Here is a 16,741-nt window from a genome sequence, read left to right on the forward strand (position 1 = left end):
AACTGGGTGACATATCCCCAAATATCCTGTGATATACTTGAAAAAAGAGTGCTCTGTAGAAGTGCCCTTTAAGCATCAGAAGATACATTACGAATAGTGTACACTTTTTATTAAGGGATACTCCTCTAGAAAGAAAAAAAAAAAAACCTGTTAGTAATATTATGTAGCTCAAAAGGCTGAAAAGCAGTCTTACATGAATGTTAAAAATAGCCTGGAAAATGAAATTTTAATAAGGATGTCCAAAGGAACATATGCAGTTTCTCCTATGGAAAGGTGGTGGGGGCCTGCAGTTGGAGTTACCTTGGAGATGAGGTGGGGCCACTTGGTGATTAAAGGTCAGCTGACCCAAGGATCTCTATATGGGCCTTCAGTCTCCTGCGTCTCCATGGAGCAGCCTGGCCTGAAGCCCTCCAGGACCCCACCATCAAGGCCAGGGTTTTTCCTGATTTGCCAATTTTCCAACATGTTCCCATGATTATCGGTGGGCAAAGTTCTCATATCATTAGAGATCCTATAGTTTACCATCATGAAAGACCTGTCTGAGGTCAGACTGATCCCAGCCTGCAAGTTTTCCTGCCTGCAGTCCCTGCAGCCGAGTCTGTCTGCGTCCAGGAAGGCAGGCGTAACCAAGGGAGGAGACTGGGGCGCGGAGAGGTAGAAATCGCTCGGAGGGACTGCCGGGGAGGGCGCGGGCCAATCGGAGCGCGCTCCGCCGGCGGCCAATCAGCGGCCGCCTCGCCCGGCAAATCTGCCCCGCAGTGCGGGGCGGGGCTGCCGCGAGTCCGGGCGCCGCGTTACACTTCTGAGCGGCTTCGGGAAGCACAGGGCAGGGGAGTGTGTACCCAGAGCGGGGGTATAGGAGGCCGGCCCAGCTCCTGTGCCAGCCCAGTGACATACCTAGAAGCCTAAATCAGGGTGATGATGGTGCGTTCTGGCGCTCACGTGTGGATAGACACACCGGCTGGTCTATATGCTGTGGAGGCACCTGACTTGTGAGTGGCTCCGGGCGTGGCTGCTCTTCGGACGTTCAGTTTCTGAAGATTTACCTCTAGGGGCCTACCTTCCCCGAGCTCCGGAGGGGAATGTGAGAAGTTTAACGGAGCCGGGACTGAGCAGATTAAGAGTGGAACAGCGGCTGGGCCGGAGAGGGTGGGAACTGCGGGCGCCAGGGGGCAGGAAACCACCTATTTGCCCCGTCGTCCGGCCCTAGGGCCTTTTGGCAAGACTGGCATGACCAAAGTGGCCCTGAAATGTCTAGAAAGCCCAGACAATGATGATAACTGAGTGACTGGCACTGGACTGAGCCTGGGCGGTTTGTTGACTGACAAGAGAGGCATGCTAGGGAGGAAACTCAGGATGGGGACCATCTGTTCCCCCATCCCCAGCGGGACAAAGACATCATCGGACGTCTGCAATGCCGACTGGATGGCCTCGCTGCCCCCTCACCTCCACAACGTCCCCCTTTCCAATCTGGCAATCCCAGGTATTCTTCTGTTCCTACTTGTTCCCACTGTGTTTGCTTCTGCCATTATAGTGCTATTAATGGGTTGGGTTGCTTTTCTATTGTGCTGAGAAAATAATTGTCAGTGACCTTAACTAAATCTCTTTTTATTTCCAAACCAAAAACTTAACACTGAGGCAACTGCTGTAAAGAGATTTAAGTACATTGCATGGTTTGCAAAAGGGACTCAGGAGAATGGAAGCACCCTATTTTTGTTTGTTGGTTTGTTTGTTTTGTGGGGGTTTTAAAATTGTTTGTGACTTTTTGTATTTTTGTTTGTTTGTTTGCTTGTTTTTACTTGATAGCCTTATCCTAAGATTACCTTCTTAATATTGGGGTCAGGATATGTGAAGGGTGCATATTTACTCTAACCACAGAAAAAGGGTAAGGAATAAAAAATCATTAACAATTTTAGATCTAGATCAAAATTAAAACTGAAAAGTATTTCCTTTCTAACTTCTCTGACCTTGCATATTATCATTAAATTAATTATCATTAATTATCATTAAAGAATAGGTTCAGAACCAGGACTGAGAATAAGGACACATATTTTTGTTGTTGGAAAAGCCAGAAATAGAGAATGCAAGTGCTTGTCACAGGCAGTCATTAGGTGTGATGAGGCAGTGGTGTTTGAAGCTTTGTCTATATATACAGGTGTCTGCCTGACTGATCTTGAACTGCAGTCTTGAAAAGCATTTCTTCTCCAGTTACTGTCTCTCTTCTTGGGATTTTATAACTTGACATCACTCTCATCAGATTTATTAAATGGGCCCTCCTCCATCTACTCAAAAGCTAGTAAAATCATGGTTTCTAGGGAAGGACATTTGGACCACAGTGATTTTGGCCTCCTGTGCTGGACAAAATCCTAGATGCTGGTACTTGGAAAGCACTCCTAGAAGCAGAAGATGGACTACTGCCAATCCTTTCTCTCACCTGGAGACATAACAATTGACTTCACCCCTAGACTACCAGACAAGCATTCCTGGGAACAGTCTGCCTTTTGGGTGGCTAAAAGATGACCTCATGCAGCCCCCAGATTTTTGCTTTCCATGCATGAGGAAGAGCAGTGCTGGCCTCAGCTGCACCCTTTTCTTAATCACCTCTAATATAGGAGGTCTTCCAGGTTCATTGTCCTCATGGGCTCTTGCTGCTTTTGAGCAAGGAGAGGGCTGCTAAATGTCTTTATAGTCATGATCACTTATGTTTTATCTGCCTTTGACTACTGCTTCTTGGGAAATGCCAGATGGTTGTGCTTCAGAACAGGTCTTCTCCTTGTTTAATTGATGCCTGTGGAGTCATCACTGAAATGATACACAGGCCTCTTTTAACATTAGTCATTTGCCAGCAGGCATTCTGAAGGATTATTTTGTCAAGTGGTACTGCAGATAGGTTGTGTGTGTTTGCAAACAGAATGGCATCTTAAGCAGGCCCTAAGTGGCTCTATCATTCAGGGCATGTCCAAAGTAGGTTGAGGCTTCCTCCTTCCTGTTGTACTTGGGACAATTCAGACCACAGCAGCAGCTCTGCCTGTGGCTTGGCAGTACACTCTGACTCCAGGTCTCTGGGAAGGAGCTGGGCATTTGTTCTGCAAGCTATAGATTATCTCACAGTAACTAGAGTTACCAGGGATTGCTAACTGCCGGGACCTGCTGTGGTGACTGGAAATTCAATGATTAGCCACGATGTAGGACACAGGAATGTATTCACCCTGCTTAGTAAAGTCTGGTTCTTTTAAATAAAAACAACAACAACAACAACAACAAAATGGCCTTGACTCTTCAAAAGATGCTGAATTCACTACTGTGAATGCCCTTTTCCTAGCAGTGAAAGTATACTAGTATGTATGTACATATAAGCTCAAGACAGGAAAGTCACATATTAAGTGCGAGCCACCCCTTTCACACTCCTGCCCCATCAGTAGTTCCCTTTCCCCTACTTCATGCTTAATATTCCCTGGCTAAATGCTAGCAGTTAAGTTCTGCCAAGCCTTGCTAGGAAATACAGAAGGCATTCAGGAAATGGAGGCTACCATCTTCCTCCCCCTCCCTCTCTTCCTCTTCCTCCTCTTCATCACCATCATTGTAGCTATTATTTCCTGAGCACTACCATGCAACACACACATTAGCTCAAATCCTTACACCTCTGAGATAGGTATTGATATCCTCATTTTGGAAATAAGAAAATTATTGTTCAGTGAGGTTAAGTAATTTTCTCAAATAGTAAATAGCAGAACTAATACTTAAACCTCTGTGTAGCTAGCTCCAAAATCCATGCACTGTCCCTGTGTCCTTAAAGGGACCTTGAGAAGTGCAGAGCAGCGGTGTATAGGGGGGTGGGGGGCAGTTTCTAATTGAAAACCAGTTTTCACAGACCATCCTCTGCAGCAAATGAAAGAATTTTTCAAACTAAGTAGGTTGTTTTTTTTTTATTTTCTACATTTTTTTTTAGATTTATTGGGGTGACATTGGTTAATAAAATTATGTAGGTTTCAGGTATACAATTCTATAATACATCATCTGTACACTGTATTGTGTGTTTACAACCAAAGCCAAGTTTCCTTCCATCATCACCATTTATCCCCCCTATGCCTTCTTCTACCTCCCTCCACCCCCCAAAAGTAAGTGGTTTTTATCTAACTCATTATGAATCACGGTGAAGAGATAAATTGATACATATATGCATGTATATGTTATATATCTGAGTAATACAGGGGTGGACAAAAGTAAATTTACAGTTGTGAGTGTGTGAAACACAGAGTTTATCATTGTACTATTATTTATTGTACTATTTATATATATTACTACTGTAAACCTACTTTGGCCCACCCCTGTATATACATATACATATACATTTCCTTATTTACAATTGTAATAGTAGATAGAATTTTAGAATTGGAACCCAGTAAGTTTCAAACTTAGTGCCCTAGACCTGTTTTATGTGCGTGTGCACGTGTGTGCACTTACACGAGTGTGTGCTTGCATGTGCTGACCTAGGACATCTGTAAGATAGTGTCAGATCTATCAGGATGGGACTGAGGCATCAGTGACATGGGAATGGTCAGGGAAAGAGCAGGTGGTCTGGCAGTAATAACAGACCTGGGTCCAAGTAAACTATGTCAGATTTGACTGCATCTGTTGTATTTGCCTAAGTCATGATGGGAGAGAGCATGTGTGAGTGTGCACCTCTCCACAAAGCCTTGATGTATTATTTTACTTCCACAACTGTTAAGAACACCTGTTAGTGACTGGTATTACCCAAACATATTCAAATATCTTGGAGAAGAACTTCAGAAAAAATTTCATTGCCAACTGCACAGTGTGACTTAGAGACCCTAAGGGTAAAGGATCTGGAAATTGCAATAGTCAGATTTCTAAATTCCAGCTTTAAACTCTACAAATATTTTTTCTGATGTTAGTGAAAGCATGATATTCTTTATGGACAAATGGACTGATAGGGACATTTGTTTCTATAATTCATACAGCTTTTCAATGAATTGCTTTTCTTTTTATATTTTAGTGTTGGTTGTTTTTGTTTGCTTGTTTGTTTGCCATGCTTTCCCCCTTCTTTTTATTAAAGGTAAACTATTAGAAAGAGCTTTGAACTTAAGGCTTTCAAAATTTGATATTGATGATTCTGTCTGTGGGATATCAAAGTACTATCAAACAGAATGGCATCTTAAGCAGATGGGACTGAGTTTCCTCGTTTGTAATTAAGATGTTGGATTAGATGAAATATAGAGTCATTTTCACATTGAATAGTCTTTGATTAATTTGAAGGTTTGGTGGGGGTTTTTGGTTTATTTTTTGTCCACATGTAGAAAGAGATGGGAAATATGATTGGGTCATTTTAGGTCAAAGACCATTTCTTTTATGCCTCTTTAAAACAAGCATTTTTGGCATGTGCAAACAGGGAATCACAATTGCCAGAAGGAAGAAGGGTCCTCTCACTTTGGCATCCTAAAAGGGACTGTCCATTAGTTGTTCTGAATGAACAGGCTCTGAGTACATTTTAAGAAGCCTCCAGAGCCCAGCCAGCGTGGCTCAGTGGGTGAGTGCTGACCTATGAACCAGGAGGTGACGGTTCTATTACTGCTCAGGGCACATAACTGGGTTCGATTCTCGCTCAGCCTCCATCCCTAGTGGGGTGTGTGTGCAGGAGGCAGCCAATCAATGATTCTCTCTCATCACTGATGTTTCTATCTGTCTCTCTCCCTTTCTCTCTAAAATCAATTAATATTAAAAAACAAAAAAGCCTCCAGGCTCAGGTCTGTGGGAGACTAAAAAATGAATTAGGCCTCAAAAGAGCTTATAATCTAATGGTAGATACCATACATAATTAAAAAAACACACGAATTGGGGTAAACAGAAATATAAATCAAGCTATAGAAGTACACAGAATGGAAAGATTAATTCCAAATTGTAAGATTAGGAACTAATTTGTTGAAAAAAATGGCATTTGACCTGGGATTTGAAGAATGGTCAAAATTTCAAGGAATGTGGCTTGAGGGTCAGGATTGGGAAAGGGGCTTTCCAGGTGAAATAAGCTAATTAAGGAAATGATGGTAGTATATTTGGGAAAGGGCTGGAGGACTTCCTCTCCTGCCCCTCAGTAACGCTTTGTTAATATTTGTATCAGAGCACTTCTCAACTGATTGCTATTTTTAGGTATCTGTCTTCCAGATCGTTTGTGAACAACTTACACACAGAGAATATGATTTATTTATCTTTATAATCCTAAATCTTAGTACAGGGTAGCAGCTTGGTCATTGTTGACCAGAAAACAAGTGTTGGAAAAGAAGCTTGTAGCCACCATAATTTTCAATTGTAACCAAATATAAACTGGATATATTGGTTAGGTTCACCTTGTGTAAATAGCCATGTGAAGTAATTGGAACATTTTCCAATCAATTTATTGTTATTTTGCATAATATTCCTGTATTTCATGATAAGGCTTATCACGGAGCCCCATTAGAAATGAGATTTCTGAGGCAGAGTGAAATGGAGGAGTCAGAAGCAGAACTCTGATGTACTAGTAACTTCTACCCTAGGAACAATTTCCCCCACACATGCTTTCAGCCTTCCTTCACCCCTTGTCAAATGTGAGCTTATCATGTTTCCTTTCTGGCTGCAGCCTCAGACTGCTCTCATTTCTTGTCCCAGTCTTCACCTCCCTTCCACTGACCTGTGTCAACCTTTGCTCAGGTGCTCCTCACTGCTCTCCAATTCCCAGATGCTTCTCTGTTCTCATCTTGCAGATGAGCATACCCTTCTGAAGTCCTATCTTTTTCCTCTGCAGTTCTGCCTTTGGCCACTGCTGTTTTTCTGTGGTCCCACATTCACTTCCCACATGTGTGACATGGTGACAAAAATCACTACAGGGAGCAGGATGAAGAGGCCATTACTTCTATCCTTCTGGAAGTTGGACTAGGTCTGGTGCATCTACTAGTAAAAGAGATTTGCGCACTCAAAAGGGTGTAAAATGCGTTATAGAACAAGACACTTAGGTAGCTTCACTTTGAGGATAACATAAGCCATGAATTGGTCCTAAAACAAACCCATCCTCCTCCTGGAATTGAGGCTGTGGAAAACCAAGGACCCAACTGAAGCTACCAAGGCTGACCCAATCAAGAAAAACCAATCATGGGACCAAAATGGTTTCTTTAGTGGGAATAGGCTTTTTTGTTTTTCTTTGTTTTTCCTTCTGGGTGGTCATGGTAAGAAAAAAAAGACACTATGACTTTGTTGTTCCCATTAGTAGATTTCCCTCCTAAGAAGGCTCATCACTTCCCTAGATTTCCTCATCTGCACCCCCAATCACACAAAAGCCACAAGGAATTTAGGAATCACACATCTGTTAAGAAGCAGAATCCTGGGTTGGTTAAAAGTATTAATGCTGGAGTCACAGTCTCTGTGACCTTGGGCAAGTTACTTAACCTTTCTGTGCCCCAGTGTCCTCTGTAAAATAGAGATAACAATGGCACTATGTCATTCAGTCAGTGTGAAAATTAAATGAATTAATTCACATAGCACATTTAGAACAGTTTCTGCCACAAAATGAGCACTATATAATAATTGTCATTTTTGCATTAATTATGACATTCATTTATTGAAAGCCTGCACCTGTAATGATCAACAAAAAAGTGGTATAAGCTGCAGCCCATACCCTCTGGTAATTTACAATCCAGTTAAGGAGCTGACCTTCCAATTAAGCATGTGGCTCAGTGTTCTCTGTCTGATCAGATCAGGCTAGCTTGAATATCATCCCCTCGAGGAGATTTAGGGTTAAGGAAAGGATACATGGAGGGTTGTCCAGGGTGTGAGTACCAAGGGAGTCTTAAATGCAATATGAGGGAAGCTGATCAAGAGAGCCAGAAAAATCTTCATTAACTACTTACTCTATGCTCTCATTCCAAGTTCAGCTGTCAAACTCTGTCATCTCCAGCCAACCAAAGCCTTTGGAAAAATTCAACCCTCTATGACCTCTTTTCCTCATGTCTTCATTATTTGCCCTCCTAACCCAGTCATTTTGTTCCCATCTCAAGAGTAGTGACATTACAAAATGCTTTCCTATGAACACATCTTATTTTTATGTATTATGTTTTGATTGATTTTGAGAAAGAAAGGGAGAGGGATAGAGATATAGAAACATTAATGAGAAACATCATCGATCAGCTGCCTTTTGCACGCCCCCCACTGGGATGGAATCTGCAACCTGGGCATGTGCCCTGACTAGGATCAAACCAGTGACCTCTTGGTTCTTGGGTCAGCGCTCAACTGCTGAGCCACATCAGCTAGATTGAACACATCTTTATACAGATTTTATACCTCCTTCCTCAGCCATTGGAATAGCTTTATGATCTCTCCCAACATATGGATTACAACCCCCATACACGAATACACACATACTACTCAACACACACACATGCACACACACTGAGCCATGACCTTAGCCTCACCTTCAAGAGAACCCCAATTCTAATGCCTGTTATAGTTTAGCCTTTAGAAAGATCCTGCAAAACACGCCCACCCACATTTCAGATCCTAGGAGCCTGCTGCTTTCACCTGCACGCTGCTGGTTCAAACAGGCTTTTGAGGTTTTGGTTTCTAGCACATAATCTGTCCTGACCTCCACTGCATGGGACAGGTTGGCTCCACATCTCTCTTCAGCCTCTAAGAGCTTCTTAGAACAGGCACACTGGAGGCGATGTTAGTGAAATAAACGCTTTAGCATCCTGCAGTTGCTTTTGGGAAAAGCATAAATGCCAATTAACCCTAATTAGAGTTTCAAGCCAGGCTGCAGAGGAGGGATTATTTATAAACATCATAATAGGTGGGTGTGTTTGTGTGAAAAGAATTTGAACACATGTCGAGAATCCAATATAGGCAGAGAATTATGACTAAATCTGGTTGAATATCAACACACGTGGTTGAGCAGGATCCCTTTCACTTTCTCAAGTCCATAGGAATTTGGATTATATTGCTAAACACCCATGAGGATCAATCAGTACTCAGGAGGGTTCCATTAGTAGATCTCTTGTTGCTCCAAGATAAAATAGTTTTGGCCACAGAAGCCTGAATTGCTCTACTGAAGATGTCTAGTTGTGTTATCTACGAAGCATTGGCAGTCTTAGATTGTCTACTAAGCTGACATTTTCTAAGAGAATCACAGGGTTGTCTTTTTAAAGATTTTTTTTATTGATTTTTAGAGAGAGAGGAAGGGAAAGGGAGACAGAAACATCTATGTGAGAGCTGAACATCGATTAGCTGCCTCCTACATGCCCCCTACCAGGAATCGACCCCACAACCCAGGCATGTGCCCTGACTGGGACTCGAACCAGCAACCTTTCATGTTCCTTTTGGTGCATGGGACAGCGCCCAACCAACTGAGCCACACCAGCCAGAGAAGGTTATTTTTTTTAAATTTCCAATTATTCTAGAACTAATGGCTGTAAGGTGTCATATCTTCTCAGATAATATTCTATAGGCAGCATTTGTACTCTGTAATGCAAATGTCTTGCCGAGCAGCCACAGTGTGTGGTAATGGTAGAATTGAAAATTTTCTAGACTCTGTCAGACTGAGATGAATATTTTATGAACATGTATGATTTGAAAGCTTATATGCTGAAAGCAATATTCTTAAAATACAATTTAAAGCAGATAAAGGTGAAGACAGTGTCCTGCCCTTCTCCCTGGGTTGAGTTTAGGTTATCATCCTGGCAGGAGGTACCCATATGGATCATCATAAAAATTGTATGAGCACCTTGTGTCAACTTGGCTAAAAAAATATTGATGCTTGCTTATTCCTTATGTTTCTTTTGATTCTCATTGTCTATGTTTTTAAATGTATTCATTTAAAGGACAATCATTTATTCAAAGGATATTTGTTGAGTACCCTTTTGTGCCAGGTACTGAGTTAGATGAGTTGAATATGCAGATGAATAAGATTCTTCTCTCTGCTGTTCAGGAAGTTAGGATTTTGTAATAGAAGAAAGCCAACATTCAAACACTATGGGGAAGAGTGCAGAGGGGACTATACCACTCAGACACTCAGAAAACCAGTACCCAATTCCATTACTGGTAGGAGAAGGAAAGGTTGGTAGATTAGGCTTCTGAGAGGAGATGGCCCTTGGGTTGAGTCATAAAGAGCAAGTAGGAAATATCCAGGTGTTACAGGAAGAAATATGAGTGTCACAATGCAGAGGTACCAAGGAGCCAGAGGTTATAGCGACCTTGAGGAATCCCAAGCATAGATTTCATTTAAAGAAAGGAATGGAGATGAGGTTGGGAAAGTAGGCTAATGAGCCTTGTGTATCATGCGAAGATTAAACGTTAAATGTTACCCTGAGGCAAAAAGTAACCATTGAAAAACTTGTTCGGGAATGGATAAAAAGTCCTAAAATAACTGCATAAGGGTGAAGAAAAACAAAATGACTCCTCAGCTTTTTGCCGTAAGTCGGAACCCACCTACATAAGCACCTACGTCACTCACATGGAGCACATACACAGCAGTAATGAAGTGAAACAGTAAAAAAAATTTAAAAGAAAGATAATAATTCCTGACCTTTACTTGTGGTAAATAAATAATAAGAAACATAAAGCACATATGTGTATACGTTGAAATGACGGAACTTTTTTTTTTATAAATAAATGAGAGATGGTGATATAACCACAAAACGACGTATGTCAAGTCCAACGTAACCCGAGAACTGCCTGTATACATATTTCAGGGAGGAGGGGAGAGAGATAGAAACATCAGTGATGAGAGAGAATCATTGATCGGCTGTCTCCTGAACACCCCCCACAACCTGGGTATGTGCCCTGACTGGAAATCAGACCATGACCTCCTGGTTTGAGCCACTCTGGTCGGGCAGCAGGGGCATCTTAACAAGATGGGATGGGAGCCTGGGGAGGCCTCCTGGAGGAAGTGATGAACAAACTACAATCTAAAGGATACATAGGAATTAGCCTCAGGATAAGAGGAACAAGGTGAAGACCTTCAAGAGAGAATATGGCCCATGTAAGAAACAGAAATGGTTCATTATAGCTTACCATAGGTTGCAAGGAAGAGAGTGGCAGGACACTGAGATGTCTAATAATCCATGTTAAAGTAATTTAGCTTTACCTTAATAGGCCTGGGAAGAGTGTTAAGCAGGTGAATGGCAAGATCAGCTTTGTGTTTTGGAAAGATCATTTGGGCTGCAGTCCCCAAAACATACTGAATCCAGAAATGCTATAACTAGGGAAACCACTTAGGATGCTGATGAGGTCATCCAAGTGGGAGGTGATACTGACCTGAGAAGGAGAGTGACAGTGTGCATGAAGGAAAAGGGACAGACACAGGAGATATATAGGAAGAGGTATAAATAGGACTTGGCGATTAATTGGAGGGTAAGAGAGAAGGCAAAGCTGTCTTGGGTAACTGGGAGGAGGGTGATGGCATTCCCAGAAATAGGGACAGAGGAGGAGCAGATATAGGAGTAGTGGAGGGAGGGAGATAGACTTGATTCGGGGCAGATACTCAGAGTTTGAAGTACCCTTGGGACATTTCAGAATTGGGAGAAGGATGTAGTTAGCATCCAGTGGAAATGATTTTAGAGCTCAATCTTACATTTCACCATTTACCCACCCCCCCCACCCTCATTTACAGCTACTCTTATATTCAATATAAAATATTTCAATTGGGAATTAGTGTGTATATATATATATATATATATATATATATATGTGTGTGTGTGTGTATGTATATATACACACACACACACACACACACACACACACACACACACATATATATATATATATATATATATATATATATATATATATATATTAAGATTTTAACTAAAAGTTTACTTCTTTCAGGAAATCTGTCTTGAACTTTTAGTCCCAGATAAGCGACCCTCCCAAGGCAGAGGGGCGGGGGGAGGGGTGGTAGCGGTGTCAGCTCGTTCTGCATGAATTCTGTCATTTCTTGTTTAACTGTTTCCCCAAGATATTGACAGCTTGGGGTGAGGTGAGGTTAGCTGTGTGCTCTACACCACAACCCAGATGTGAAGTAGAAACTTTCAGTTACTTTACCACTTCATCAAGCAGCATTTACTTCATAAACTGACATCGAGGGTTTCACCAAGAGGCTGAATAAAAGCAGGAGAATTTTGTAGTAGAAGATTTAATTTAACTTTTTCTCCTATCTACCCTAAACATTTTCTTGTTTTCCCCTAAACCCTCACATTACCTTTTCTCTTGCATTAAAAACTGAAAGGTTGTTAAAGGAAATAAGATTATCTCAGAACTGAGAAGGCTCTGCAGGGGATGACCCAGTGCCCTTTGTGTGGTATTACTTTACCACAGATGAGGCCATCTGTTCAGGGACAGAGCAGGGTGCTAATTAGCAAAGTAGAGGAAGAATTTCTTATTAATGAACCACCTATACAGTACCTTATTTGGGGGTGACGGTTGGGGTCTCTTGGACATTTGAAGAAGAGAAAGTTTTTCAAAGGAAAATAGATACCCATCCATATGTAGAGGGCTTAAAAATGCCTCCCACACATGGAATTGAAAATACTTTAACTCACATAAATCATAGGAGGTTGGGTAAGATTTGGAGACTATCTAGGGCAGTGGTTGGCAAACTGTGGCTCGCGAGCCACATGCGGCTCGCGAGCCGCGGTTTGCCGCTCTGTTGACTAATGAGTTTGCCGACCACTGATCCAGGGCAATGAAATTCCCCAGTGCCCTATAGAGTCTTAGGGGGTGCCCCTAAGGACACATCAAGGTCAGGAGTGGGGACTGTCCCAACAGGCCTTTCACCAGAGAAGCTCTACTTGTATTTGTTTTCCTGTAGATACTTTATTTGACAATGCTCCAGGTCTGAAAGTGCCCTGAAAACCTCTGATTTATTCTAATCCTCTGCCTCCTCCAGCCACTTGGGATTAGACCAGGACGGGCTCTCTGGATTTCCAAGCAGATATCTATCTTCAGACAGCGGGATGCCTCTTGGCTTTCAGCACATAAAAAATAAGTCGATCTACATCCTCTGCTTCCAAGTGTTGCAGTTGCTTTGTTGCATTGCGAATAATTACGAATTCAGTAGGCACCTGATTAAAAATTAAATTGGCCACATGGCACTCTCAGATTTTGTTGGCCCTTTGGTGCTTATTAACACTCTCCCACATGCCCCATGGAAAATAATCAAGTCTGATAGGTGAAGTTTATCCCTTTAGGTTGGCAAGGCTTAAAGATATTATTATTTGATTTAAGAAACTGCTAAATTGTCCCCTGATTGTGAACCTTTGGCTCCTTTTAGCTGTGTTTTATATGTCCTAAAGATGCCAGCCTATCTGCATTTGTCAATATGGAGTCAAGTTCTCTACAAATGCTGCATTTCCCCCAAGGGCCTATTCAGGTGTGTGAGATGGGAGGCCCCAGGAGATGTTATTAGAAGGTAATTTACACAGCATAAGTTGCAAGAAATCTACTCTCTGGGACTATTCCTTTTAAATTGTTGAGTGCTATATTTTATTATAGCTACTCCTTTAGCCGTCCTTTCTAGTTTATTTTTGTCCTCTGTGTCTTCTGACACATACTTCTTCATTGGCCCAGATAACTCAAGCTAGAAGGTCCAATGGAGATAAATGGATTTGGGGGTGTACAGGTGCTGGTGGTGAACTGGTGCAGTGAAAATTCTGCCTGTTTAAAGAGATGGATGAACCAAAGTGAATTTTGGGAAAAGATCAGGACACCTAGGCTAACTTATCTTAGACAACTCTAAATGGCTGTGCATTCAAGTAATCATACTTGCATTTATTCTATATACATGTATTCAGTACCTGCCATATGCCAGAAACTTAGAAACTAAAGATAGAGATATGAGTATGAATTAGACATGCTCCTAGCCCAGCCGTGGGCAAACTACGGCCCACGGGCCGGATCCGGCTGTTCTATCCGGTTCTCTTGCTCTCCCCTCCACTCATTTACTTTGAATTTATATTAGTTCACACAAACACTCCATCCATGCTTTTATTCTGGCCCTCTGGTTCAGTTTAAGAACCCATTGTGGCCCTCGAATCAAAAAGTTTGCCCACCCCTGTCCTAGCCTCAAAACTCACTCAGGTGCCAGTGATAGGGAGATAGTTACCGCACATCATCCCAAGTTCATCAAGTGTATACAAAATGCCGTGGAAGCACAGGGCAAAGATCAGTTAAATCTGCTTGGCGGAGTCATGTGAACTCATAGGGAATGACAGGGTCGCATCCCAGTAATTAAAATGGGAAGGCAAGGGACCATGAGATTGTTCCCAAGGACTGTAAAAGATTTCTGTCAACAAATCTTTTGCTTTATTCAGTAACCATAAGGCCCACTTCTCATACATAACATTGTAAATGACTATATTCTTAGTTCAGGCCACAGAAATATTTTAACATGCAAAATTATAATCTGTTCATATCAAATTTATTTCAGTGTTCATAAATTACAGTCGGGTACTTAATCTCTTTAAGATTTAAAGATTAAATACATGATTGTAATACAAGATGTTTTTCTACAAAATTGCCCTTAAACATTTTCAGTATTTAAGAACATGTGCTCATTTTCATGTCTGTTCCTGATATTTTTATCTTATATCTACCTTTAATTTTCATTCAAATGAAATGCAGTATAGAGAAGTATGTATGCCCTAACCGGTTTGGCTCAGTGGATAGAGCGTCAGCCTGCGGACTGAAGGGTCCCAGGTTCGATTTCAGTCAAGGGCATGTACCTTGGTTGCGGGCACATCCCCAGTGGGGAGTGTGCAGGAAGCAGCTGAATTGATGTTTCTCTCTCATTGATGTTTCTAACATTCTATACCTCTCCTTTCCTCTCTGTAAAAAAATCAATAAAATATATTTAAAAAAAAATAGAGAAGTATGTAGAAGTGCTTTTATTTTAGCATAAATAAGTTCAAATCCTAGTTACTAATTATGTACCTTGAATAAAAGTTGAACATTTCTGTTCCTTAGGTTTCTCATCTGTAGAATGGATATAATTATAGTATCTCTGTCACAAGTGTAAGGTTAGAGGAAGCACAGTCCACAAGACAAACCTCAGTCTGACATCAGTTGCCAGTTCGGGGGTCTTCAAGATCACCTTTAGGTCTGATATCTGCTACAAGGACTGACAGAATTCACTGAAAGCTGGTACTTAAAAAAAAATTATTTATTGATTTTTAGAGAGAGAGGAAGAGAGCAGGAGAGAGAGAGAGAAAAACATTGATTGGCTACCTCTTGCACATCCCCCACTGGAGATCAAGCCCCAAACCCAGGCATGTGCTCTGACCAAAAATTGAACTGGTGAATTCTTGGTGCATGGGACAACACTCAACCAATTGAGCCACACCAGCCAGGTGAAAACTGGTACTTGGATTACAGAGAAAGGTACAGATTAAAATTAGCCAAGTGAAAAGATATGTAGGGCAGAATCCAGCCAAGTTCCTCTCCTCTGATCTCAGGGACAGAGCTCTTTTCCTGGTATTGATGTTGCAATATGCACAAAGTACTGCTACCCAGGGTTGCTCACCAAGCCTTGGTGTCCAGAGTCTTTATTGAGACTCCACGTGGTCAACCTCAGTATCCAGCCCCTCCAGAGGGTAAGCCTGTACCCATGTGACCTAAAGCCACCACCATAAATTACATTCTTAGACTTTTTTTGATGTGGTCCCAAAGCCCCCCTTATAAAGATTCTCTTATTAGGCAGGATATTCCAGTCCTTAAGAGATTACCTCCCTCCCAGGGCCAAGGACAAAGACCAGAACTCTCTGTGGGTAAGGTTCAAGTCTTCGCTACACAACAAAGTTGTTTAAGAATCAATATATACTAGTAGCCCAGTGCACAGATTTGTGCACATTAAAAGGAAATTAATTAGAAGAAAGATTCATGCAGTAATTATGTCACTGCAAAAAATTACTTGTCAAAATAGTATATATAATATAGAATTATAAAATTAAAACATGTATGCGATTGGCGCCAGTGAGAGCTTTATATGTATCATGCATGCACGAGTCAACGTTTATTTTTAAATTGCTAGTGCAGGAGAAACCAAGATGACGGCGTAGGTAAACACCTAAACTGCTGCCTCGCACAACAATTTCAAAACTACAACTAAAAGACAAAACGGACATCATCCAGAACCACAGGAAGGCTAGCTGAGTGGAAATTCTACAACTAGAAGGAAAGAGAAAAGCACATTGAGACTCAGAGGAGCTGCAGGAGGCAGAGGTACTGAGACGTGCACACGCGGAGAGGACTGGCAACTGAGTGCGCAACTGGCTTTCTCAAGTGGGAGGGAGACAAAAGTTCCCGACTGAACTGAACTCCAGTTCTGTGTGAGACTCTGGGGACCCAGACTCATATGGGGTGAAACTAGACTGTCTGGCAGCGGGCGGAACTTGAGGGCAGCTTTCTCTCAGAGGTGCTTGAAGCGATTACCACAGGACACTGAGACACGGGCCTATTAGGGCAGGGCTGACGGGAAACCAATACTGTCTGCTCCTCCCTGAGACTCCACCCCATCCAAGCTGAGCACAGAGGCTCTTGCAAGTCTTGTCTCATAAGGGTGTCTCCAGCACAGAAGTTCTCCCAGTGTAGACACAGATAATCCTCACAGCCAATTGGCCTGGAGGTCAGTTCCTCCCAGTGATATCAACAACAATCAAGGCTTAACTACAACAAGACTGTGCACACAGCCAACAAAGGGGTGCACCAAGAG

The 16,741-nt window shown here is 42.0% G+C and overlaps 1 protein-coding gene across 3 annotated transcripts in view; it reads left to right on the plus strand.

Annotated features, from left to right (window-relative positions):
- Positions 1-784: 784 nt before the first annotated feature.
- The window catches only part of PLCXD2 (phosphatidylinositol specific phospholipase C X domain containing 2), a 63,552-nt gene continuing 47,595 nt past the window's right edge, over positions 785-16,741 (plus strand). For all 3 annotated transcript variants that reach the window (XR_013959991.1, XR_013959992.1, XM_080657320.1), the window contains exon 1: positions 785-1,483. Coding sequence is in view for 1 of the 3 variants with exons in the window: in XM_080657320.1 (XP_080513446.1) it covers positions 1,336-1,483 (148 nt within the window). In the remaining 2 variants the exon portion in view is untranslated. The remainder of the gene's footprint in view (positions 1,484-16,741) is intronic.

The sequence above is a fragment of the Plecotus auritus genome, assembly GCF_963455305.1.
Source record: "Plecotus auritus genome assembly, chromosome: 2".
In the NCBI taxonomy this organism is placed as follows: domain Eukaryota; kingdom Metazoa; phylum Chordata; class Mammalia; order Chiroptera; family Vespertilionidae; genus Plecotus; species Plecotus auritus.